At 40.5% G+C, this 26,766-nt stretch overlaps 1 protein-coding gene and 1 long non-coding RNA gene across 3 annotated transcripts; one reads left to right on the top strand and one right to left on the bottom strand.

Moving 5' to 3' along the window:
• Positions 1 to 1,881: 1,881 nt before the first annotated feature.
• On the bottom strand, positions 1,882 to 11,044 carry si:ch1073-416j23.1 (rac GTPase-activating protein 1). 2 transcript variants are annotated; one of them, XM_049012741.1, is made up of 17 exons: positions 10,469 to 11,044; positions 10,072 to 10,136; positions 8,827 to 9,029; positions 8,296 to 8,429; positions 8,129 to 8,201; positions 7,903 to 7,956; positions 7,227 to 7,325; positions 6,549 to 6,678; positions 6,326 to 6,474; positions 5,712 to 5,876; positions 5,541 to 5,636; positions 5,264 to 5,462; positions 3,971 to 4,076; positions 3,470 to 3,602; positions 3,022 to 3,148; positions 2,847 to 2,958; positions 1,882 to 2,490 (listed from the first exon to the last, which is right to left on the bottom strand). In XM_049012741.1, the coding sequence occupies exons 2-17, from the start codon at positions 10,130 to 10,132 to the stop codon at positions 2,436 to 2,438; spliced, it is 1,896 nt and encodes a 631-aa protein (XP_048868698.1). In that variant the 5' UTR covers positions 10,133 to 10,136; positions 10,469 to 11,044; the 3' UTR covers positions 1,882 to 2,435. The 2 variants fall into 2 exon arrangements, with proteins under 2 accessions (XP_048868698.1, XP_048868697.1); XM_049012740.1 differs by having other exon boundaries at positions 8,296 to 8,432; positions 10,469 to 11,037.
• Positions 10,453 to 26,766, top strand: LOC125741632 (uncharacterized). The gene is made up of 3 exons (XR_007397824.1): positions 10,453 to 10,531; positions 25,611 to 25,756; positions 26,240 to 26,766. It is a non-coding gene; the product is annotated as an uncharacterized LOC125741632 (long non-coding RNA).

Here is a 26,766-nt window from a genome sequence, read left to right as displayed (position 1 = left end):
TTTTGAGTGTGAGTGTTTTCATACTTTTCATACAAATAATTAAAGGTTTCGCCATAGTGGATCGGAAGGGAAAGGCTTCCGATTACAGCCACAACGCCGGATCATAAACAGACCAAGCTTTGAGGGCCTTCATAAGTAACAAGTATGGAGTTAGTTACTGTACTTCACCCAGTGCAGCCCAGAGGGAGGGACCTATATTTGGTATGAGCTCCTCCCTTGGCTCCTCTCTGCAGCACTTGAATAACCACACCCAGGCCGGGTATATTTACTCATCAGAGTGACTCAGCTTCCATTTAGAGAAGCCAGAGCAGTACTTTGCATTCCTCAGCGCTCCTCAGCCAGGACTGTAGAAACAGCAAAGGAGGCCACAGGGAAAATCCTCCCTTTGAATGAGGAAATCAGCTTATTTTTTTGTGTAGAATAGACCATTTTTGAGGAGGTTGAGAAACTGATTTTTATCATCTTTCTTGTAAGAACGTTTTAGAAGGTTCAACTATATAAACTCATGCTCTGTGGAGAAAACTGTTTGCCTTTCTTTTCTCACACAAAGCCCAGTGTTTACTAAGTTAACAATGGGTTTGACGTTTAGGTAGTTGCAGTTACAAAGTATAATCAAGCATGGTGAAATTAATTTGAAAACACACATACAAATATACATATCAGGATATCTCAAGTTTAACTGCAGTCTTACAGTGAATTCTTAGGACTTTCAATGCATGGTGTATTTTTATTCTCAGATACAGATGTCAATACATAAGGTACCATGGAAACAAAGACTAAACAGATTTGGGCTCCAGGTTCTCGAATCCCCGTGCTGTGTCATTACTTAGATAACAGCCTGAAAGCTTATACTGTTTACCCAATTTTCTACTGCACCAACAAATGAAATTCCAACTCAAGAGTACATCAGCAGCCACCCACCGCAGGCGAACAAAGCTAGTAATGTTTAGACAAAGAGACCACGTCCTTTGCAACAACAGTTTCTCCTTTATTGTGATTTATTTGCAAAGGGCAGGATGCACACAGTGACAACTGCATACTCTAAGGCAAAAATGAGAACGCAAGGTCAAATGTCACAGGTTGAACAGCACTGCCAAGCATTAGGGCCAGCAAGGGACTGCAGTCACATATATAATTGGTGTTTATTTTGTGGCTCTGTGCAGTTTATGGTGCAAAATTGATTTTCCTACTTTGTATTCCAGACAGCCAGACATTTTGGTTTGAAATATTGCTGCCTGAAACACGGTTCTGTGATGCCAGCCTCATTCATGTCAGAATATCATCACTTTTTTTTACATGCCACGCGGGAGATGAATTTAACACTTTAAATGGCTTCCAATATTTTCTTTAATCCAGCAGTTAATTCTTTTTCGTCTTTAAAATGTGCCAAGCAGCAACTAGAACGCTTAAATATATAAAACTTCTCTGTATAGACTTCCTTTTTATTCCTTTGTTTTTTTGCACGTACGAAACATCTGCATCACCGGTGTTAAATACAGGCATCAGATTTGGGCCTGAAGTTTTTCATGTCTCTTAAAGCAAATGATTGTGAGTGGGTGGGTGGAGGTGAGAGAGGGCCTTCTTTCCTATCCATTTTGGCCGGCCGTCTTGCCTTTGATATCAGAGCCGCTTTCACCTTTTTACCTCACCGCACCCTCCTGCTTTGTTGTATAGAATCACCGAGCATTACTGCCCTAGGACGCCTCCACTAGGCAGCACCCTGAACACTGCCTCACTGGCCAACTTCAGCAGCACTGTTCGCTTTGTTAGAATTAACACAACAGCCAACATTTCGCTATGTTACCCCAAACAAAGCAACATTCATCTAGCCTAACTTATAAACTCCAAAAATACTCAATTAATAGAATACAAATCATTAGCGTTTATTATGAACATTCGTTTTAGACAGTAGCTTGTGCAAACGTCCTGACTGATACCCAGGATTCCATAATGCTGCATTAAATCTCCCACACACTCCATTAGTGTGAATTCTGACAGCATCATCACCAAACCATCATTGTGAAGTTAATTAATCCAAAGCTGCCATGTGCAAGACAGAAACATATTCATGTATTTTATTCATTTATTTTCATCTCAAAGTGCTTTATATCAAATTAGTGCTTTCCTACTGTCAAATATGACTGTTTAGAGGACTTTGTGTCAAAATCTAGTTACAAATGCAACTCTGCTATTTAATCTTCATGTGGGCTACATTTAACTGCTGTTATTCAACCTGTTACGCAATGGTCCCAAATAATATTCAGAAACTGACATTACCTCCATTTCCCAAATACTCAATTCTACACAATTAAAACATCTTCATCCACTTTTTTTTCCCCACAGTAATAGTAAACAATATAATCATATATTAATTATATATAGTAAACAATATAATCATATAGTAATTAAGTCTCCTGAAACTAGACTATAAGAAATTAGCTTGGCGATGTAAAGAATTTTCTCTTGCTTATGTCCATCTTGCTCTTGTTTCTGTGAAGAAAAAGGCGTATATAGTTAAATGTTTAATTTTGTGCTGAAAACTCTGTTGGTTTGTTTAATGGAGGTCAGGCGTTGCCACAAAACAGTGGTGAACATCAGATCAGATCAAATTTCATTAGTGTGAAACTAATGAAAAAAGAAAAAAAAAACTACACAAGAAAAAAGGCTTCAAATAATGGGGGGGACCATTATGTCCCATATACAATTTAAACCCAACTTCCTATTGGTTACAGCAATGATTGACAGCAACATTGTGTTTCCATAACCTCATCGCCAGTACCCATCACCATGAAAATGACTTGTGCGCTGTCCCTACACAGTCACCACTTATTCAAAGAAGGCCTTACGTGTTATTGAAGGCAGTGCCTAGGTTCTTGAATTTGCCCCTGAGGGCCCCACTGCCAAGAGTCTTATGGCATTTGCTCAGCTCTGGAGAGGTGAGGGGTCTGAACAGGCGGTCTAAAAGAGAGAAGCTGTGTTAGTTACAGCACGTGCATTTAATCCTGCACGAGTAACACCAACCTCTGTCTGTGTTGTTCGTATCGCTATTGAGGTTAGCATCAATCACCGACGAGATGATCTGGTCCCTCTCGACCATCACAAGCCGCTTCCAATAATCCGTGGGTAGAGACAGCAATCGGGCCACCACCTATAGCATGAGAAGCAAAACCCTGAAGATGATGGACACAAGTTATCATGACCAGCCAATACAACCCCCTGGACCTTAAACCCCCCCATCCAGGGTCAACCCAAAGTTATGCCTTTGGTCAAGCCAGCCAAGCAAAAGGATCAATTCTGAACCAAGGTCTTCTATTACACAGGAACAGTTTGGGGGTCACTGAGCCAATCCTGAACAGAAAAGCAATTAGCAGCAACAAAACAGATGAAGAACATCAACCTTGTTCCCCTGTGCATCCTTCAAATTTATAAAAAAAAAAAAAAAAAAAGTTATGTGCAGTTAGAAACCTACTTTAGACTGTGCATTTGTGTCTTTCATGATAGTCCGTGGGGAAGGTTCCATCGTGCCATGACCGACAATGGTGGGTCCAAATACGCGGGACAAGTTATTCAGATCCATCTGACACTTAGGGCTCCGCATTACTCTGTGGGAAGTCATGCAGAAAAATTAGTAACAACAACAGTCATCATGCTCACCACTCCCTAGCCTGCATGAGCAAGAACTCGCAGTGTGTAGAAAGCTCACACACACACACACACACACCAGTAATGCATGCCTTATAATAGAAATTTAGGTAGTACCTGATTTGAATGCGAAATAACAGAGGAGCAGTAACTCAATTTGTAAGATTTATGCCTGCAATTCAAACATGATCAAGAAAAAGAAAAAAAAAAACACATGGACATCTAGGAAGTTAGCCAAGCAGTAACAGAAGCAGCGATGAATCGGATACCAGCTCTGTCGCCTGCTATGCTCACTGAGTTCTTGTGCTTTCCTGCAGTCAGGCCTTACTTCTGCAGGTGGAGCATGAGAAAGGCTAGCGTGTCCCTGTTAGCCTGCGGTAGCTCCCCGACAGCCTGGAATATGGCCGCGGTGCTGTTGTCCTCGTTGTCAATGTCTACATGACAAACAAAAAAACCTGATTTTGGACACAGGTGTGGGAAACCCCCATATTTTTTTTACCTACCCGAGTTCTGCCTGCCAATTGCCAGAGACAAACAGACGAGTCCTGGTGACTCTCTGAAGTATTTACACATTTCCTCTACAAACCAGCCAGGGGAATGAGACACTTAAGCAAATTTTAAAAACCCCCCCATTTTGATTTATAATTTAAAACTGCAGAGCTTATGCCCTGGGGTCTCCCCGCATCCACATTCTCAGTTGCAGGTGTGTGTGGGGGGGGGGGGGGGGGGTGGCGACAGATTTAGTTAAAATAATGCGAGCTGCAGAAGTGTCCACCCATTCGTCGCATGTTTTCCGTACTCCGCATGTTATCTTGTGCTTGCATAGACTGGCGTGTGTGGAGTTTGCATGTTCTCCCCGTGACGTTGTGGGATTTCCTCCGGGTACTCCAATTGTCCCCCCCCCCTCCCCCCAGGACCAAAAACATACTGAGGCTAACTGGTGTTACCAAATTGTCCGTAGGTATGCGTGTGAGTGTGACCTGCGGTGGCTTAGCGCCTCCATCCTGGGCTGTTCCCTGCCTTTTGCCCGTAGTCTCCAGGACATGCTCGGGACCCCCGTGACCATAAATAGGATACACGGTTTCAGAAAACTGATGGATGGATATTATGCATACAAATGAAAATAAGCCCTAATTGTTTTTACAATGAATGGAACCAGCAAAAAAAAAAAAAAAAAAAAAAAAAAAAAAAAAAAAAAATTGGTGAAAAGACCATTACTGGCTTGCATATGCACTGTCCATTTCCTGCATACAAAAGGTTATTAGTACACCACTTAACACACAGCTACTGATCAATACTTTTAAATCAACTTCAAATAAATATTAGCTGTACAACTATAACCTTTTCAAGGTAATGTAGTGAGATAGTAAAGTTATAATGAAAACAAAAAGGAGAGGTTTGACAGGGAACAAGTTCGGACTGAATCCTTTGGCCAATCGGCCAGGCTGCTGCACAGGTGGCTTTAGCATCCTGTCAGGTGACTAGCAAACGTCGAAAATGAGCCCCTGGGCTTTCCCACGACACCCAGGCAACCTGCATCCCAGGGGTCAGGACAGTCACAGAGGCGGAAAACTGGCGAATGAGTCGCCCGCTGTTGAGTGGGAGGGAAACGATAGCATACCACAGGCATCTATGAACATCTGGTGTAGCTTGAAGGTAACCAGGGGTTCTTTAAGTTTCCTCAGGAAGTCCTTGAGGAGGCCGCAAACTGTATGGATCTCGTCCACCTTACTCAGCATGAGTGGCCCTTTCCCAAGGAGGTACTTCTCTCTCAGCTCCTTCACCAGGCGCTCACCTCCAGGAACGCGGTAAATTCCCCTCTGTACCAAACAGTAAGACATGGGGATATGCTTCTCTAAGGTCACATTTAGGGTTCATGCCAAAATACCAGCCATTACCTCTTCCAGTCCTCGCTTTTCTATTTCGTCGACGCACTGCACGATTAGTTGAGGAATCCGAGGATGGGTGGGAGGAGCAAAACTCTCCAAGACATCCTGCAAGTGACATGAGATGAACCAGAGAGGTGCTTTGGGGAAAACCCAAGCGAAAAGAAGGTTGGTCTTACACACCTCAGGGGATTTGTGGATGGGTCCCGGGACTGTGAGGGAGCAGGCCTCGGGACAGAGGTGCTTACACTCCGAATGGACCACCACTCGGCAGTCCCGGCATTTCAAAGCCACCTTCCCAAAGCGGATCCGCTTCCCACACGCTGCACACATTTCAGGTCGGATAACCTGCAAGGGGCAGGTGTGTATATAAAGCCAAAAAGGTCACCTGTTAGTCTCAAGAAACCCCACTAATGACGCTTTGGAAATAAGACAACTGCTACCAAACGATTAAGTTTTTGAAAAGTTATGGAGACATAAAACGGAAATAAATGACAGTCCATTCTTGAGTTACACAAGTAATCTGTTCTACAAACCCTTATGCGAGTCAAATTTTACGCAAGTCAGATTGACACCATTTATCAAGACACATAAGCCAAAAATATACTAGTAATATATACAAAACATTTCAAAAAGATGGTTACTGCATTTTTACTGTAAACGTACTTACATTCTGTACCTGTGCATTGCCTATATCACCTTTATGACTTTTATAAACTCCACGTATCTTGTATATTTTTGCATTAAATCCAGATCAAACAGTCAAGAGCAGCCTGTATCATAAAAATGGGCCTCACCGTTTTGGACAGAAAGACATGCTGTACGACTTTGCCGGCAGTGGGAGTAAAGCCCTGATGCGGATTGACGTCTTTCTCTTCGCAACCCACTTCAGCCGTCTCGCTCTCAGCACTCGGCTCGTCAGCGGCAGCCCAAACCGATGTTTGCTCTGAGGCAGGAATGAAGTCTCTCTTTCAGCAGGTTAGAGGTAGGCTCGTTCAGGTGGAGGGGAAGGAACATTACCGGCCGCTTGGGGGAAGTGCTGTAGAGTCTTGGAGGCCTCAGCCTTGTCCTGGGTGATGTCTATAACCATGTGGATCTGAGCTCCATTCTCAGGTGTAGTAACTGATGCTGTCACAGTGGTCTCGATTTCCTAAACACACACATACATACAAATGGCAATCAAACAACACTTCTGCTAATCTGCATGCTATTCAGGTGAATCCCCAATGAAGAACTGGACCACAGCTGAACCAAGCGGGGGCTTGGAAGGACAAAGAATGTCAGAGGTAGTGACTGGGTGGGAGAGGGAGACTCAGAATGTCAGAGGCAAATGTGGGGCATTTCTGGCCAGCGGAATGAGCTTTGGAAAGGTGTCGCTAAGTCATGGGTGTGGGACCGATAGATGAATTCTCCAATGGAAGGTGACATAATGGTTATTCCAGCCAATGTAGCTGAAGGTTTCAGCAGCAATGTGGCCAATTTGGGCGAGAGATTCCAAGGCTCCTGGTAGGTCTACTTTTATGACTTTATTCCAAATATTTAGTGCTCCAACAACATTTATCAAAAGATGTTGATGTTACTTCCAAACTCTGCCATCCTAGATACTGTAATCATGCATGTTACATCACATGGATTTATGGAGTGTGTATTTCACATACCCTCCTATAACAGAGCTCTCTAAGATAAAGATCTGCTTACCCTCTCCGTTATCCGTCCAGCGAGCAGGTCTCCGGATCGTCCACTGCCTCGCCCACGTCTCTGGACAGGAGGGCCAACGCTTGGCCCCATGGATGACCGCTGGGAAAATCAAACCACACCCCCAGCAGCCAAGTCAACATCATTTAAGAACATGTGACTGACCAATCAATTCAGTAGGGATCTGGATGCCATTATGTATACTTTCGAAAGTATACATTTATTTTTCACCAAGATAACCCTGTGGTGTGCTTAAGGTCAAGTAGTAAGTATAGTCTTGTGAACAAGGAAGGAGATAGAGGGTTGCGACAGATGACCTGGCCCCCAGAATCCCCAAACCCTATAGATCTAGTTTGGGATCTAGTTGGGTAGCCAATTTGGGCCCAGAACTTGTGGAAACTCCTTAAGGACTGTTGGGGAAGCATTCCAGGTGGCTACATCTGGAAGCTTGTTGAAAGAATGCCAAGGGTCTGCAGTGACCTATTTTGAAGAGTCTATAGCTTGAGGACGTTTTGAGATGTTGAACACTTGGTCATTGCAATATTATGCACTACTTCATTGCCTCAAGGCCTTTCACTTTAAGGTGAATAACATAGCTAAAATAAAGACAAATGCATTAAAAGTAAGTGTGTCCAGACATTTGATTAGTACTGTGGTTAATAAAAAAACATTTTCCTACCCTTTTCTCCCGTACTCTGGACTTATGGGGTTTAATCACGGAGGTGTCCAGATCCTGTTTTAATGCAAGTTAGTGGAAACTGATGAAGGTTACTACATTTAATCTAACTTTTGAAAGATTAGTAAATGACAATTCCCTCCATCACAATCACCCCCGCTCATTAAATCTGTACACTGTCCAAAGAGTGGAAAGTATAGTTATGTCTTACGAAATCACACAGTCATACCAGGTCATCGTCACTTCGGTCATAACTGACATCCGAGTGGAACAGGAAGGAAGATTCATCGATAAGTGATAACCTGTGGAAAAACAACACATGAACACACCCCGAAAATTGTTCTCTGACGACAGACGATATGACATAATTAAAAGAGAAAGCAGAGAACCAGTTACCGCTTAGTCTTCTGAAGAGGTAGCTGTGCTCCCCGGTGATTGATGTTAGCTAGCACGGATCGCTGTTCGTCATTCAAACAAGCGCTCGACTTGCTGTCGTTGACCAGTATCTCACAAATCAACTGCATCTGCCTCTGCTGTCAAAAACCACACGAAGGTCAAATGTCAGCCACCCATCCTGTTGATATAGCAACTCCATCAGAAAAGACTTTCATGATAGACTCATTTTCAGCTACACTAAAATGTTCCATTAGGCAATACTCAATTATGCCAAACAATGTTACAAATATGATCCATCTCTGATTACTTTAATAAATCACATGAGCAATGTCATAGCTGCTATATGCTGGCTTTTGGAGTTTAGTTCATTCTACCAATCCATTATGTCATTACGGCTTACGATAAACAACAAAATGTAGAAGATATTCCTTTCTCAAGAACTGAGAAAACGCATGTTTTCATTGTGCAAAACAGTGAATCTGATCTGACATCTCAGCTTATATTACACCCAAGTTTCCAAGTATGTCTCACCAAATACTGATAGTCTGCTTCAGCTTTGTAGCGCTTTTTGATTTCCACGTCCACCTGGTTCCTGGCATGCTTCAGCTTCACCTCCAGTGAAGCACGGGCCACATCCGCTTTGACCAGCAGTTCCTTGTGCCTCTTGAGCTCCAGCTCGGCCTGTAGCCACTTCTTCCTGACGTCTTCGTAGTTCACCACAATCTGAATAATCTCTGACACAGACGGTTGACAATTTTGTTTGTGGAAGAACTTTGTCTGTGGTCAATTTTTGTGACTGAACACGAGAGGTCCAGGAAGTCCATGACCCCCCACTACATAGCCAAGGGACAGAAGAGGCCAGAAGGTGGCACTGCAGGTGCCAACAGGGATCTATATTGTAGTTGGGAAATGGCTGTGGAGACATTGAATCACTCTGGGTGGCGTTTTTTTTTCTTTTAATTACTACAGTCATAGCTGTTAAAGGCAAATCCCCTCAAACTGCATTCATGGGAGTGACAGGGTGCACAATAACAAATAAAGAATTCAGGCCAGACAAGTACTATTGTCACGACAGACAGATCATACTTCCTCTTACAGTTCTTCTATGGCACAGAGGTTTTACTACTTCTGAAGACCCCTGTGCAATAATAACAATGCAAGCCTGCTTTACATAACAACCTATGGATGAGACTCATAACCGCAGAGGAAGGTGTCAAAGTATTTAGAGCTGATATTTCCTGGCCATCAGTCCTACATTGTCCTCCATAAGTCTTTTAAATGTACTTTACAGGCTCCTGTCTGTCACTTGCTAATTTGCCTCTGGACAACAGGCCAACCAAACTGAAAACACAATCACTACATACTGTAAATGAATGAACTGCCGAGTTAATGTTGCATGGCTGGGGAGGGGTCATTTACAGAGAAATATTAGTTTTATCTGTAGGACTTCTGCTACAGAAGACAATGTTGTTAAACTGTAGCCCCCACATTTAGACAAAACAAGACATACAGCCGATTACAAGCGTTCATAAATACAAAGAAAGGAGACTCTAAACATTTGCAGGTCTAAATAAATTTTGTTATAACATCCAAAAGAGATTTTGTATAAACTGAATAAGCCATCACAAGCTAATTGTAATTACGTTATTTTATTTGCGAAGGATTAGTTATTATCCATGTTTTACTACGGAGAGCACCACAGGCCAGGAGCACGTGTAGCTTGCTGCGAATGCGTTAAAATGACACTGGATGATTAATCCCCCTAATCGCACTTACCGAGTTCATCGCAGGTTTTTTGAAGACACAGGCTCAACAGCTCTCTATCGAGTTCCCCCATCGCACTGCAGTAAGGGAGGCGTAAAAATCACACGTTGCCAGGACTTCACACTGAATAAAGTCCATCTTATTCGATTAAGATTTTTTTTCCCTTTTTTCATTTTTAATGACCGATTGCACAACAACGTAAATTAAGCGGCGATGTTATATAAAACTTGATTCAATAAAACGAAAACATGTTCCAGCGGTGTTATTGGATGGCATAATAATTCGATTTTAATACCCAGTATTATAATTGGCTTGTAAATAGAAATCGCACAAAAAAACAGAGCTATAATCGGGGCCAGGTTTTTGTAATCACTCATCCAAACTACTTAAAATCCTTCAGTTCACCCACCTCCAGTACAAGTCTCACCATAAGTTACTTAACGTCTCAAAGCATAAAGTTGCGCATTTGTAGGTGAGTTAATCAATTGCGGTGTTTTCCGGTGCGCATGTAGGCGATTATCGAAGCGCGCTCACCCCGCACAGCTCGTTACTTAACATATATAGGCCTATTTAGGCCCATTGCGTGCGGTTAGACAACACAAACTGTTTCGATCACTCTTTTATACCAAGAAAAATCCTCATGGTAAATTATGTAGGATTAATACAACGATATTTACTTGTCTGTGGTAATACGGCTTTGCATTAGGAGCATTCCGCGCCTGGCTAAATATTCTTAAAAGTTATAAGATTTTGCTGAAAAATCATTAATCAGCGATTCCGTTTGTAGTTTTCCCGCAACAGCTTCTGCCAAGAAGTCGCCTTTAAGTAGTTGAAGACAAATACTGAAAAAGAACATATAAACGTATTTTATGTCTCTCCAGACAACACTTTCGTAGAGTACATTATCTATACTAAGCCATTACATGGGTTGTCTAGACAAAATTATACTCCCAGCAAAATAGGAGTTGTATGCCTGTATCCTGTTTTAATATAATTTTAGGAGTTAATCTGAAATTCTTCGGCTGCTGTCCGTGCACCTAACGAAGCTGTCAGTTTAAGGTCAGGTGCATGCCATACTGTAATTAAAAGCTTTCGCAACGTCTGTATTGGCTTCTCATGCTCAGTTAGATCCACTTAAAAGCCGTTTATGCCTGACGGAGAAGTGCAGTTTCAAGTACCTGTCTCTTCAAAGAAACATTGTATTGATAATTCCGAGGTGTCTTTTTGAGAGTGACTGCGACCCATGCAGTATGCATAATGACTCTGATTAAAAGCAATTACCTAAGTACATATTTTTCTACCGTGATGCGACCAAAACATGCAAATAATGATTTCAATGACTGCTGAGAGTGCCCTTGAAAATTATGCATGATTGAAAGCGAAGAAGCTTTGGTGCTCAGAGTACTGTGCACGTTTCAGATTTCTGTGCATATACGCGTCAATGGGGATATATCCCCTGCATGCTGACAGGGGAAGACCGATTGATCCTGTACGTTACACATCATCATTTTGTTTACTTGGTACACATACGGCTGGAGTAAATAAGACGTGTAGCTTTGATTTTGGAGCAGCTGCCTCGTGATTGAATATGTTTATATTTATATACGACTCACCCACTCCTTTTTTTGGAGTGTTTTAAACTGTCCCCAGAAGTTGTAGTCAGTTAAGCAGCACAAGGGGGGCATGGATATGTTTAAGGCAGCCAATGTTGCAAACTAAAGGGAATTTTAAAACTGATTCATCTAACTGGATCTAACCCGAGTGACTTGAGAAGAATATATAAACTGTATATACGCACAGATGCAGGGATGGGGTTCACATCCCCGACTCCAGAAATATGAGACAGCAGTGTGACCCACGGTATCTACATTAGCATTTGAGTCCTCATTTATTCATTGTACCTCATCACGCTAAGCACCTTGACATGTAATATACGCTTTTAATTTATAAAGAACCACAGAAAACGAAACATTTTTACTAACAAAGGCTAGCAACACTTATTAAATATCGAATAATATACATTTTATTATGTATAACCATTAAAACTTTAAAATGTTCCCGAATTTTATTTGTTTCCTTAAATGTTCTATTAAAAGTTCTATTACATCAGAAAGCGTCTCCTTTGTAGCAAATTCTTCATGCCCACTAGAGGACACCCTAAGTATTCGCACATTGGCACTATAGCATTGAGAACAAGGGGAGCGTGCAGTCCTGATTACGACCATTTGAGCAAAGCCTTGTCTTGTTCGGTTGATTCACTACGGCTCAGAGAACCTTACGCCTCTTTATACCGGTATTAGTAGTATCAGCTGGTGATTCACAATGTCGTAAATGCTACATTAAACAAACAGTTCGTGTTGGTGATCTCACTGGCGCACCAGTTAATCCGGTTTAGCTCTTACGACCGCAATATCGATAAACACCCTTCAACACAGACGTAGTTAATTTTTTTCTTATGCTAAATCCCCAAATTAAATACATACATGCAATAAAAGTTAAGTCTTTTGATTTGATCAACCATCATTAAGGATGCAATTCCTGAGTAGGCATCCATCAATAATCCTGGTAAGCAATTACGAAGTTATTTAAGAGATGTAGATAAAATATCCCGCCCATTTTTTTTTCTTACCCCAAAGCAACAGGCGTGTCACATAAGTATGAGCACTTTAATGGGCTCTGTACTGCCGGAGCCCACGCCAAAACTCAAACTGGAAAACAATGCAATCAGAAGCAAGAGAGACACACACGATTAACGTTCTCCAGTATATATATGGTTGTGCGGAGCCCGCCACTTCTCTCTACCCACTCCGCATGTCCCCCATTCCCCCTATTTCTAAAATCCCCAGAGATTGGCTGAAAATGGTGGGACGACTGCCCTATACAAACCTGAATAGCCCTAGTCCTCCAGCCACTACAGTACATGTCATATAGTTGTAATTAAGGAAATGTGAACTTGTAGTTAGTGTTAAGACACTGACACAACATACTGTATCCGTTTTATGACAAGGGAAATCTGCAATAAAGTGAATGTGTTACATGATAGAATCAGCAATCAGTGGAGAACAGTACTTGTGTAGGAGAAATAAATCAGATTAAAGAAGAATGTTTCCAGTTGATAATTTATTGTTATAATTAATGATATAAACAATGACAAATTACTTTCTTTAGTTTTCTACATTATTAAGATATCAAATTCGAAAATATTTGACTCATTTCATTTGAATCATTCATCAAAGTAATATGTTTTCCATAAAGTATGTGGATTTTATCCTAAAAGTTCTCATTTTGGAGATTGTTATGAATGTCATGCTGTTTATATGTATAAAGCATCCTAAACTCAATATCACACTAATTTTACTTTAGCAGGGGCATCTAAAAACACAGCTTCTCTTAAGTTGCCGGAGATGTGGTGTAAGAGTACAATTTTGCACAAAGTTTCCAGAGCTGCAGGTCACATGTTTACCTACATTTTGGCTTGATTGGTGCTAAAACCAATCAGATGTGAGATTTTGTAGCAGGGCAGTTTTGCTTGTAAAAACAACGCTTTCATGTTGCTTGGGCAAAATATGCAAGACAAGCAGAGTGGGTCTGTGTTTTCAAACAAAACATGTTTGCGTGATCCAGTGCCACGACCTTGATGGCATTTAACAAAAATTACAGTACAGCATTTTAGCACATTTCCCCTTGAATAAATGCAGACGTTAAGGTTACGGGCATTTTTAAAATCTGCACCCTCCTTAATACATTGCTGTTTCATAGCTTATGCATTTTCATCCAAAGCTGCAATTTCAATTACCTCAGTTGCATATTTTATCAGAGCATAAATCATTTCATTCCAGCACAGGACAGCAGGGTAATTCCAACAGCAGCAATTTCAGCAAGCAACTTCCAGCATTTCAGTCTGTGTCCTTAATCATTCTGCAGCCTGTTTCCTCATTTTCAGACAGATAGTCCATCTTAAAATCATACAGGCTATACTTTTTAAAAACTGCATTTTAAATTAATTTGTTTTAATATGAAGAAAAAAACATACAGCTAACTGCTAAACCTGCCATGGGTTGGACACTTTTTATTCATTTGTCTGTTTTAGCTATGTTACCTCATAGTAAAACACTTCAAGGGAGTGAAGTAATACATATGAAATCTTGCAATGACCTATAGAAGTGTCCAACATCTCAAAATTTTCTCAGATTTTAAACTCTTTAGAAGACTCTCCTTTTGCGTAGATTAGAGCAGACTCCTGGCATTCTTTCTACAAGCTTCCAGATGTAGCCACCTGGAATGCTTCTCCAACCATCCTGAAGGAGTTTCCATAAGTTCTGGGTACAAGTTGACTACCTTGCTTTTACTCTTTAGTCCCACTCATCCCCAACCAGCTATATAGGGTTCAGGTTGGGGGATCGTGGGGGCCAGGTAATCTGTCACAGCCCTCCATCTCTTTCCTTGTTCACACAGTAATATCACTACATAACCTCGAGGTGTGTTTATAGCTGTTATCAGGTTGAAAAACAAATGATTTTCAGTTAGTATCCAGACATTCGACTGATGTATATACAGCACTGCTTAAGATTTCGCATTTTGCTTGAGGCAGTCAACTCGTGGGCCGTTACGGTATTGAAAGAGGACCACGAAATGCTGCAGCGCACCTTCTGCAGGTCAATTAATGAGGGGCTTGAGAGCAAGCTAAAGCCACCAGAAAAGAGATTGAAACAGGATCACTTAAACGAAAAAAAAAACAGATGAAACGAATGAAGAGCAAACAGAAACATTAAAACAAAAATCAAAGTTTAGGAGGAGGAAATACAATGACACTCTCATGTTCTTTAGGATTAGGGGTAGGAGATCCCTGCAAATGTGGCAATTTGTGAATAACACTTGGTCCCCCTAGCCTCTGCCCAAAACAGACTGCTAGCCTGAATAGTAACTTAAAAAGTTGATCTATTACTAATTTCTAAACAAACAATACTGTACTGTACACTATGCATGTCAGATTGCTTTGTCATTTTGTATTTTATGTAATATACATACAATATGTAAATGATGCCCCTGTATGTTCAAAGTTACTACTGTATGCATTGGGAACACGTTGTATTGGGGGCCATTATTAAATGTGCTATATTAATGGTACTGAAAAGTTAAAGTGTTACTGTGAGGAACATGAGACCACAAAAGTCACAAAGACAACTAATGTGAATGAGGCTGGTTGCCGATACATTCGACTGTAGGCCTACGCAAGCCAAGACTTGTAATATTAAAGATACAGTATGCACTTATACTAACAAATATTATATATCACTAATATTTATATATTATGTGAATTTATGTGATCATTTTCAGTATTGTTTTGGTTTACGTATTGTCTGCGAGTTTCTGCAACGTTTCAACAAGTTCCAAAAATGTTCCTATTTAATTGTCCTCGGCCAACTCGCAAATAGCCGAAACTGTGAATAGCAAGTTTGCGAATGTGAATGGGGTTGCTGTACAGCAGTGAGTATGTGCCGTTCTGATTACATCACCATCCAACTCATGATTAGGTGAGTGAGCATGTTTATAAAAAAAAAACAAACTCTGCTTTTCACCACAGCATTGAAAATATGCAAAGAAAGTTCACATTTGTATTCTTATTTGATATGCTTGTTAACTGGCATTCGTGTATGTTACTAATGACATGTAATGAAACTCCAGTGTGTTTGTGTGGTTACATTTATTGTGGGTTGCTACTACTTTTTCAGTTATGAAAACAGGCCTTCAAGAAGTGCCTTGAAAAAAATCACCTACACTATATATATGGAATTTGTGCCAGTTTTCCTGATATTATTCCAAATCCTGTAGGATGTCATGGTATGTTTATAGGTTAGGGTCCAACTCGGGTTCGAGGAATGAGGGTATTGCATTCTAAGTGCTTTTCTTAAACTGTGCTGAGATGCAAATAGAAAATAATGCTCCTTTGGTAAGAAGATAATATGCTTTGAAGGTTGAAAATTAAATGTTTTGCAGGTTGAAAATCCCCCTTTTCTAAAGCAGTGAGTCTATTCGATGGAGAAGGGACTAAAAGTATTTTAATGAGTCCTTTGTATAAAGCCATTTCTGGTTTATCTTTCTCTCACACTCTTTCTTTCTCCCTCTCTCTCTCTTGCTCTCTCTCCCTCTCTCTCTGTCTCTCGTTTATAATTCTAATGTGGTTTGGAAATGGAGTTTTGCTCTCTAATTTAAAACCTCTCTCCGGTGCAATGTTGATAAAAATGTAATTCTGATGGAGAGTGCTGTGCGGAATACATAATCACCTGTTCCTATGGGTGCATTCCTATTTACATTGTCTGGAAACCCCTCAACAAGAAAATAGGTGAAAACAATAAGATAAGCTGCACAATTGATTCATTAAATGCAGTCATTTTTATAAGAAAGGTGCCCGTTCAAAGTAAACATATCTTATTGCACCTGAAAGGTTGATGTCTGATGGAAATAAGCAAAGTAACTTTGGTCCCCCCCCCCACACCCCCCATTTTAATTTATTTTGCTGCTGTTGATGACAATGGTTAGGAAATTCTGTTTTTTTTTCCTGTCATACATTTCGTAGTTTATCAATAACTTGTACTCCGTGTCTCATACAGCTAAAATTATTGCTTATTGCAACAAAATATCTCTTTCTTTTCTCCGCATTGAACCATGAAAAGGAAACGGGTTTGGAGAACAAGCAATGGTCATAAATGAGAGCGATGTAGCTGACAAGGTTGCGCTTAATTGAACATTATGAATATTAATTTATGAACAAAGTGCTTCTGATATGATGTTCCTACTGTATAATAAAGGAGGGGCTGGTAACATTACGCATATTTCCTGAGCAAAAGTCACTGTTTCCATCATAACTAAAAAAGAAATATAAGTGCTGGTAAAATAGGATATAAGTTGCAGGGTGTCTCCTATTTGAGAAGCATCTCTTTGTAGAATTACTTTGTAATGATTCTGGCTGTCATGTACAGCCACACTCGAATCTCTTTCAGACTTCAAAAATGAGCAGACGAAGTAGAACACAAACAAATTGACGTGCAACATGTGTCTTCTGAAAAGGAAATAAACAACGAATACCATCGTCACAAAATTGTCATGAATTAAAATCGGAATCCCTCCCAAAGCTGCGAATATACGTGTTTATTAGCCTGGTGCTAGAGCCTTTTTAAGCTGGGAGTGTTTCCAGGGTGACTGGAACTTTACCCCCATACTGGTACCTTTCAGCACCATGGAGAGAAGGCAGGCTCTGTCTGAACTGTAGTCCCAGCATGAAAGTTTCTGACTCTCTGCTGTAGTTCGTCTAGGCAAAGGAAAACCTGGATGACACCTGTCTCAGCCTCTGGAGGGAGTCCTGACCTTCTAGCTTTCCCTTGGATTCCATCTCTGCCGTTACTTAAATGATCTAGTGGACACACTTTGAGAATGATTCATATGGTGTGGTATTGCACTCGTGTAACAGGTGAGACAACAATAACATTGAGTACATTTAAGCTTGTCTTGTATAATTTCTTCTGTTTTCCCATACTATAGTCAGAGAAAGAGATAGATAGATAGATAGATAGATAGATAGATAGATAGATAGATAGATAGATAGATAGATAGATAGATAGATAGATAGATAGATAGATGCGTGCATGCTGTATGTGCATGCATAGATGGATGGATGGATGAATGCATGCAAGCATGCATGCATGGATGCATGCACGCATAGAGAGTTGGAGAAGAAAATCCAGTAACAATGCTTGGGCTATGTAATTAAAACATTCATTACCTTGTCATGAAAGACAACTTTGCAACTGCACTCAAATCAGCAACACCCAGAAATAGTGCAACATAGGACAAAAGCCAGGTACAAAATATTTACAGACAATTAAAATAAAATGAGTCACAGAATCAAAACTACCCACGAAGGGTACAACCAAAACAAGCCTGTTAAATGAATAGGCACAGTGCAAGTGAGTTTTTGTGTTCTCTCCTTGCATATCAACATGATAATAGAGGGTAAGGGGCTCAAGTATGGGAGCCACCCCCAGTATATCTTAGTGATGAGTTCTGTTTTGAACTTATCTCTGCTTGTCTGGTTATGAAATGTAATCTCCGTTGTAGCTTCTTGACGAGACATGATGCACTTCCATTTTTAGGCATTTCAGTATGCAGCATACAGTAACATACTGTATGTTACGTCAAGTGAATCTGAGTTTGCTATATGCCACCGTGTTTGATGAGGTGTGATGCGATCTGACTCCGAACCTTCGAACACATGGCCCCTTTACAGCATGTACCTTTATACACTCTCATCAAATCCTTCCACAGTCGTCTCCCATTTTGCTGCTACAGTCTCAGCAAAACTTATTACAATTTAAAACACTCTTAGAATATTTTTCATCATATACTATAGCTGTCGCTCCAGTTGCATCCATCTAGAAAAATTACAATCATTAATCAAATATTTGGAATCGTACCAAGCTGAGCCAATTTGCCATTTGTAAATAAATTCTTAAGGTAATAATTTATAACCTGCCACAACCCTAGGCAATAATTCAATGAAACAAGACAAGGCTCATTAATACCTAACATACAAAAAAAGTGAACAGATTATGATATAGCAGACTACAGACAAGTTATCCAAGAGTTTGGATTAAACTCCTGCTAATTCACTGTCTTTTCACATTTACAGTAAATTAAATAGATAACAACTGATAGTCATGTTTTTATTACTAATACTTAACAAAGGTTCCCTTTCCAAGATGGCAAATATATTCAGGTTTTAAAATCTATTGCTGTTTTATTAATATGAAGGTTATTCCGTGAGACAGTCTCTAAGGTCTTTTTCTTTTCTCTTAGCCTTTTGTTCTCATTTGAGGTTCTCTAATTTTTATTTTCATTTAAAATTCCGTCTCTGGTATTGTGAGGTAATTTCAGTAATGAGTTTCCATCTGACCAGTCTTCTCTTCTTGCCTCAGCGCTTCTGTTGTCTAACAGAAAGGGCCGTCCTGACTTTCTTCATTTTCTTTCCCGTTCTGTTATAATTCATTTAAACCGGTGCCACTTAACGTCAAAAGCGCATTGGGCTATAAATAGAGGAAGAATGTGGTTCTGAAAGGGCCCTGTGTCTGAATATATGTGAACACAGGCTGTGGAGTGAAACAATGTCCATTAATGATGTCCATTAATAAATCCTTTTAGTTCGTCCATCTGGTTATGCAGCACTTTATGCTAGACAGCCTACTTTACAGATGATCCCGCCTTCTTTGGGAAAGCTAAACTGAACATAAATGGCCTCCCAGGAATGGGAGAATGAAACTCCTTGGGGAGAAAAAGGATTCTCAGCAAATCCAGAGCCCCCAAAACCCTCAGGGCCTCATTTGATATCTTGACATTTTGACATCTAACCGTACTGATAAAACACTGATTTTACTTTGCAAATGTTTTGGCAATTATTGATTAAGCTCAAAATGCATTTAAGACATAACATGACCAATTTTGCGCATTATATTTACTCTTAAAAGCCCAAAGAGTGTATCAGGATTTAATTTGGATTATTCAACGTGGCATTTAATCTGAAAATAATTATTGTACTGGCACCCTGTTGAGGCAGAATCCCGTCGTTCTGCCCTCTGCTGACTGGCAGAGGCTGCAGGCCTCCCCATGACCCTCAAGAGAACAAACCATTAGAAGGTGAAAGGATGGATGGATGGATGGATGGATGGATGGATGGATCATTTTTATTGTAGGTATTTACATTTCCTGCGTGTTACTGTGTCTAATTTCCTGAATAATGCCCAGAGTAATATCTCCAGTTAGTGTGTAATCAGAAGCAGCAAGCAACAATTTCAGCTATTTGTAGTCACCATTATAGAGCCCACAAAATGACCTATTTGTGGGGCAAGCAAAATAAAGACAAAAAGGCATTCACCTCCTCCCACTTCTATCCATTTTTCTGTTTCCCCAAAGACACTATAATAGACATTTTTAAATGATCCGGACCTCGCCATGGCTACGCTAACACGCATGAACTCAGGCACGATAAACAGCATGAAAATGCAGTGATGCCGGCTGTTCTACACGTCGACCATCCACGCATTTGTATTTTAATAAAAATGGCTTCATCAGTCACTCCTGGTAATTATTTCCTCGTAGTCACATCAGCTGTAAAATGGCTTTGTAGATTATTTTTAAGAGCAGTGAAAAAAAGTATAATTATTAGTCAACCCTCATAGCATTTAATTGGAATTCCTGCTTCTGATTTTTTAATAGATCTATGTTAATTTCGCACAGATGGATTTAGCAGCATAGCCATACAGACTAGCATAGTCTGTAATGCACACATGCTTAAAGGCTGTTGGATCTTACAACATATAGGCGCAGCAGATCAGGTGTTTATTATTTTGAGACCTTATTCTATTAAGCTTAAATTGAGATACTGCAAGCGGGATTTTACTATAAAATACCACAAAAGTTAGTTTAAGTGCTACAAATGAATTTAGCAAAAACCGGTTTGATTTCAGTCCATGCTGAAGTCAGTGGGATCCTTCTTTCCTGTTTTCTTTTGCACACTAACCAAATTACTGTTTTCCCTGAGCATGTCTGTAATGACTAAAGAGCTGTTTGTCAGCTGAGCTGCTGTACCAGGATTATACCGTACAGTTATTTATGCAACTCGGTATGTCACAGATGCACATGCAGATATATCAGTTTATGACAGCTATACTGGACATTTTTTTCAATCTGCGCTAATTACCAAGGCGTAACTTCACATTTAAGTTAGGTATCAGAACATTTCCTCCCTGCTGCACGAATAGCCCTCAGTATTGCCAGAGAAACAAAGAATTTCCTCTGCTGCATTTTGCCAGCATAGACAAGTCAAATTCAATAATAAAAAGACATGCTGTATAATGATTTGTTGTTAATTGTTATATTTTGAAATTACATGTTTTATAGTTATTTATAGATGCATGGTGGAGAGTCCTGGTATCCTTTGTAAATAAAATATACTGTAATCAGGTGTGGGTCTGAGAAATGTATAATTGAATTCATACATGTAAGCAAATTATCTGATTTCTGACGGTTCCGTCCTCCTAAGCTCTGTAGGTTAGGAGGCTCTGTCTGTTATTGGAAGATCGCAGGTTCAAAAGCAGGAGTCGGCAGAGTTATTTCGCAGTTGGGCCCTTTAGCAAGGTCCTTAACCCCAGTTCCTCCTTCAGCCGCCTGAAAAATGTACCTGAGCTTAGTTGAAAGCATCTGCTAAATAAATAAGATGTAAATGACAAGCTACTGGACTGAAGAGGAACTTCAACGCCTATAGTCAATTCTACATAAAGTAACATTTAATTCATTTTCTTAAGAACTAATTGTTGAATATCACAACATTACCTTTTTTGCAAAACCAAGGGATTCTATGCAAAATTTGAATAGAAAACACAGATCGTTTTTAATATATATAACATCTGAATTTTGTTTATGCACTCAGTGACAAAAATAGTTAAGCACCCAGTAATGGTCCAGTTTGGATGTAATTTGGGACACGTGCAGACTAGCGATGGGAATGCTTTGATTTACAAGGAGCTGGAAGTTCTAGTCACCAGGCACAGAGGATGCTTCATAGACGCATTACACAGCATTACCGACACTTGCTGGAGTTTGATAGGAGTCGCATTGTGGGTTTGCATGAGGCCAGGAGGTTGTATCGTGCAATTGCCCGGCATGTGAGGCATGCAGGTGTCGCAGTCACCCGATGTTGGAACCAATGGGAATGTGAGGGCACCCACAGACATCGTGAAGGTTCCAGTCACCCCAGGACAGACCACACCAAGGGAGGATCGTCATGTGGTGCACCAAGCATTACAGAACCACATGACATCTGTGCCTACCATCCAGGCAGAGGTATTGGATTCCCTACAGCCCATATCATCCCGCACCATGTCTCAATGACTGACATCAGCCGGACTACAGGTTTACCATCACATGCGTAGGCTGCCATTAACACCAGTGCAGACCTGGAGTGGTACCGTAATCAGGAGGCATGGACTGATGATGAGTGGCATCGTACCATGTTCAGTGATGAATCTCAGTTCTGCATTACCACGCGTGACCATCTTGTGCAAATATGGCATCACCGAGGGGAGAGGACCAATCCTGTCGATGTTGTGGAGAGATACACCGGCGTTATTCCTAGCATCATGGTATGGGGGGCCATAGGGTATGACCTCATGGTGTGGGAAGCTATAGGGTATGACATCATGGTGTGGGAAACCATAGGGTATGACATCATGGTGTGGGAAGCCATAGGGTATGACGTCATGGTGTGGAAAGCCATAGGGTGTGACATCATGCTGTGGGAAGCCATAGGGTATGACATCATGTTGTGGGAAGCTATTGGGCATGACTTCAGGTCATCTCTGGTAGTGATTCGGGGGACCCTGATAGCAAAGCCCTATGTCAGTGACATCCTGTGTCCACATGTCATACCATTCATGAGACAGCACCATGTTACAATCTTTCTACACAACGCCCGTGTGTCTATGGACTGCCTGCATCATGTTGAGGTCCTTCCATGGCCAGCCAGGTCCGCCGATCTTTCCCCAATCAAACGTGTGGGATCAGCTCAGACGTCATCTCAGACCCAGTGCCGATCTGCAGGATGTCGAAGGTGAGTTAGAACAGCTGTGGGTCGACTTGCCACAGGAGAGGATTCAACGGCTGCCGGACTCCCTTCCGCACCTTATCGCCCCTGACGATACTGACATGGGACCAGCAGTCTGTTGTCCGTATGATCTGATATTATAATCATTGCGATACAATCACATGACCTTTCACCACCTGCAGATTCATTTCCTTTCCACCACTCCATCTGGGTGCTTTATTTTTTATTTTTTTGTCATTGAATGAATTTAGAGAAAATTCTTTCTTTTTAAAGAAGTAAATAGCTTTTGTGTAATTGATGGACTTTCAATGTTGCAATCTTGATATGGACTTATGAGCATCACCCGATTTCCACGGTTCTTGGAACTGGACCACCAGCTAAGATATTTCCAGAAACAGATGGATCAAAATAAATATTTATTGAAAACCAAAAAAGGGTGAAGTAAATTCATGCAGATATTGATTAGGAAGGTGGGGTTCTATTTGAAGCTGAATAAACTGTTAATAATTCATTAAGGATAACTCTTATTGGCTGCAAGTTTTATAGCAGTAATATCGAAACTTTACCACAGGATTCGCCCTCGTTAGGCATTCAGCACACATGAATTTGTTTTTTTTTCAACTTCTGATGAAAAGTCTTGTGAATATTTTGACAACTTACCCCAGCTAACCTTGCTTGTGAGTTGCAAGGAATCTGTTTTTCATTTGCAGCCATGTGGTCATTTTAGGGAATTACCTAGAAGTTTTGGTGCTTGGTGCCATTACAAAATGAGCGAGCTTTAAGCAGGGGGTGTGTGAATTAATACTGTCCGAACCAATGCCTGCAAAGATCCCATGGGGGGTCATTACCAGAGTCACTCATCCAGGACCTAGATTCAATATGGATAATAATATCCCTAAATAATTAATCAGATGGGTTTTAAATGTACAAAAAGTAAGCTAAGCTCCCCTCTATGGAAAAAAAGCATAGATAAATTTACAAGCACCAGCTTAGGAACCATCATGCCTGCCCAGCAAATTCTCAGATGACCGATAACCAGTAAGACCAAGTGACTTCAAGTCCACAAGTTTCCAGAAAAGGGGAAAATGACACAACCTTCTGGTGCATCATCCCCCTGCCCGACACCTCAAAGGATGGGGTCTGTTAGTCAATATTCCCCTTCATCACAGGATGTATTTATCTGGTCTGTCTTGACTCTCATAATATACGACATAGTTTTTGTATTAAATATTAGATGAAACATCTCCGGAAAGCTTAATTAAACACACGGTTGTTGGGAGATTCTAGTTTAACACACTTGCTAAACTTTACAAAAGAAATCAACATTGTGGATGGATGGTACACAGGTTTATGTATGTGCTTTGGTGCTTTTTAAGCCAATGGAAGCAGAGGTAGACTGAGGGTGGAAAAAATGCTCTATTCACAGAAACTAAACATTGCTGGAAAATGTTGAAGTAGATTTTCATCTCTGTTTAATTTTTCCTCAACTGGGTGGCTTACTATAAAAAGAAACCTACAGAATGTCATCAAATGACCTTTTCAGAGGTGTTTCCACGTCCTAAAAGCTGTTACACAGCAAAGGGCTGCACAAAGTCAGACAAACCGAAATACCAATTTGACTCTTTGTATTGGCTGAGATGATTTAAACTGATCTGCTGTCTCTATGGGGAGTCATTGTGTGGTGTTTTCTTTTCTCTAGGACCAGTGTACTCCACCATTTCATTTGTGTAATTGTGCTCAGCAGTTACTGGGTATTACTGGGAGTTAACAACCCAGTTGCCTTTAGTAGCTTTTTCATTCACAGTTATACTGTGAGCATTGTGCTTCCTTCAGGGCCCTATTCATAAATTCATAATGCGCCTTTTCTGCTAAAGCCGCTAGCCAGCGGAATACCTCTTGCTACGGAGTGCACTACATTAATGAAGGAAATGCAAAGAAAATGAACTATAATAAATTCACCGCATCTACAGTAAGTGTCCTTTTCAGTATATTCAGTGTTATTTAAGTCCAGACAGAAAAAATGCCTTTATTTTCCTTTTCATATTTTATTCATTAGTTGGCAGTCATTTTGTTGGTGCAACTTAAATCCATGCAACACTTCAGTTGATGACAGTTGTTCATTCATTTTGTCGGAAAAAAATCTGCTGATTCTCCTAGTACTAAAAAGAAGTATTTTAGATACTCATAACCTGAGGAAGCATGGCCATTTTTGTTTTTGCTGTTAATGTCTGGCAGATTCTTTGACCAGAATTGGTTGCGGTATGCGGAAATCCAAAATGACACGTGCAAGAGCGCAATAACTTGAGATGAGGCTTTAAAACTGGTTAGCCGTGGTTGAATTCTAATTAATGTGCACATTGGGAGGAGTTTAAATTTAAAAATAAGGTTATGGGCAAAACAGGAGTTGCGTCTAGATCTTACCTAGAGAGGTTTAATACTGTTGCAAATGCAGTGTTTTTATTTCTGCTACCAGTCAGACAGAATGTGTCATACACATAAATTGTACTCAAGTATGCTTCCAGTGTGACAAGGAGGACCGAACCATAATCCTCCATAGTGCTGTGCTTCACTCAAATAAGCTTTTTGCACAGGAATGGTGATGTGCAGCTGAATTACTCCTCTGTGCAGTTTTTCCTGACATAGACAGCAGATCAGAATGACATTAAACTGCATCAAAACAGCATGAAAGGACTGCTCATCGTCATGCCCGGCTCGTCCGATCCTCCTGTGTGCCACGCCCCCTCATTTACCTTATATGAAATCCCAATTGTAACCAGCTGTTTCTTGTTTTGCTTGTTTAATCCTGCGTATGTAAGTCCACGTCTGAGTCTGTAAACCCAGATCCGTCATTAATGTTAGTTTATCGCTGCCCTGTGTTTCCTTCGTTCCCCCGTAATAGACCCATTTCCCGATTATCCGTCTCCCTGGTCCTGCTTCCCCGGATGCGATCACAACACTCATTGAGTCATCGTGTGACTGATGGATGGAATCAATACAAATCACAAAGCTTGGTATTCATCAGTGGTTCTCCGTGGTCTCCCTAAGGTCTTGATCAATTTACCTTGATTTATCCGTTGATTGAGTACATTGGAAATATTGCATTTCAAACATGATCGCCTCAGTTATTTGTTGGACTTAATGGTCCAAAGGCCAAGATCATTGGCAACAATAAACACATGTTATTCTTTTACATATAGATTGATTTTCTTGCCCATACCTTGACTAATGGCAATTCAGCGTAACACGATTGTTTATTGTGAGGTAAATAAGTAGCACATATAAGGGTTGGCCAGGTCCAAGGTTAAACGATTGACCTGCTTATTAATTTGAACAAAAGCAGTTTCCATGAGAGCCTAACCCAGTTCAGAAAAGTCAGGCTGTTTTGATAACACAATCTATTAAAAATGCCATAATTTTGCACATTATTTCAATATAACATACCTTTGTAACCTTTTGCTTAAGGCATCAATCATCATTTTAATGGCTGAGTACAATGTACTATGACAAGTTTATTTGTTTCATTTACAGACACTCGGCCAGGTAGGCAAATTTACAAGCACCAGCGTAGGAACCATCATACCTGCCTAGAAAATTCGAAAATGGTGAATAACCAGTAAAACCAAGTGACTCCAGATCAAGACCAAGTCCACAAGCATGCAGAGTTTTCCATAAAAGGGAGAAATGACACGACCTTCTGATACCTCATCCCCCTGTCCGACACCTCAAAAGAGAGGGTCTATTAGTCAACATGTTCCCCTGTTCATCACAGGATGTATTTGTCTTGTATTTTCTCTTTTTTCTAGCGAGAAATGCCTTGTCTGTCATATTATGTAACACAGTTTTTGTAATAGATATGAAACATCTCCAGAAAGCTGAAACAGACGGTTTTTGGGAGATTCTAGTTTAATACATTTATGAAGCTTTATAAAAGAAATGAACATTGTGGACGGATGGTACACGGGTTTATATATGTGCTCCCCCCCCACAGTAGTGTTGTTATTCTTTTAAAGGGAAAAAGTGTGAAATGAGAAAAAGGGACCTATAAAAATTTTGCG

Source organism: Brienomyrus brachyistius, chromosome 1, assembly GCF_023856365.1.
Source record: "Brienomyrus brachyistius isolate T26 chromosome 1, BBRACH_0.4, whole genome shotgun sequence".
In the NCBI taxonomy this organism is placed as follows: Eukaryota; Metazoa; Chordata; class Actinopteri; order Osteoglossiformes; family Mormyridae; genus Brienomyrus; species Brienomyrus brachyistius.
This window is presented reverse-complemented; position numbering and strand designations above follow the sequence as displayed.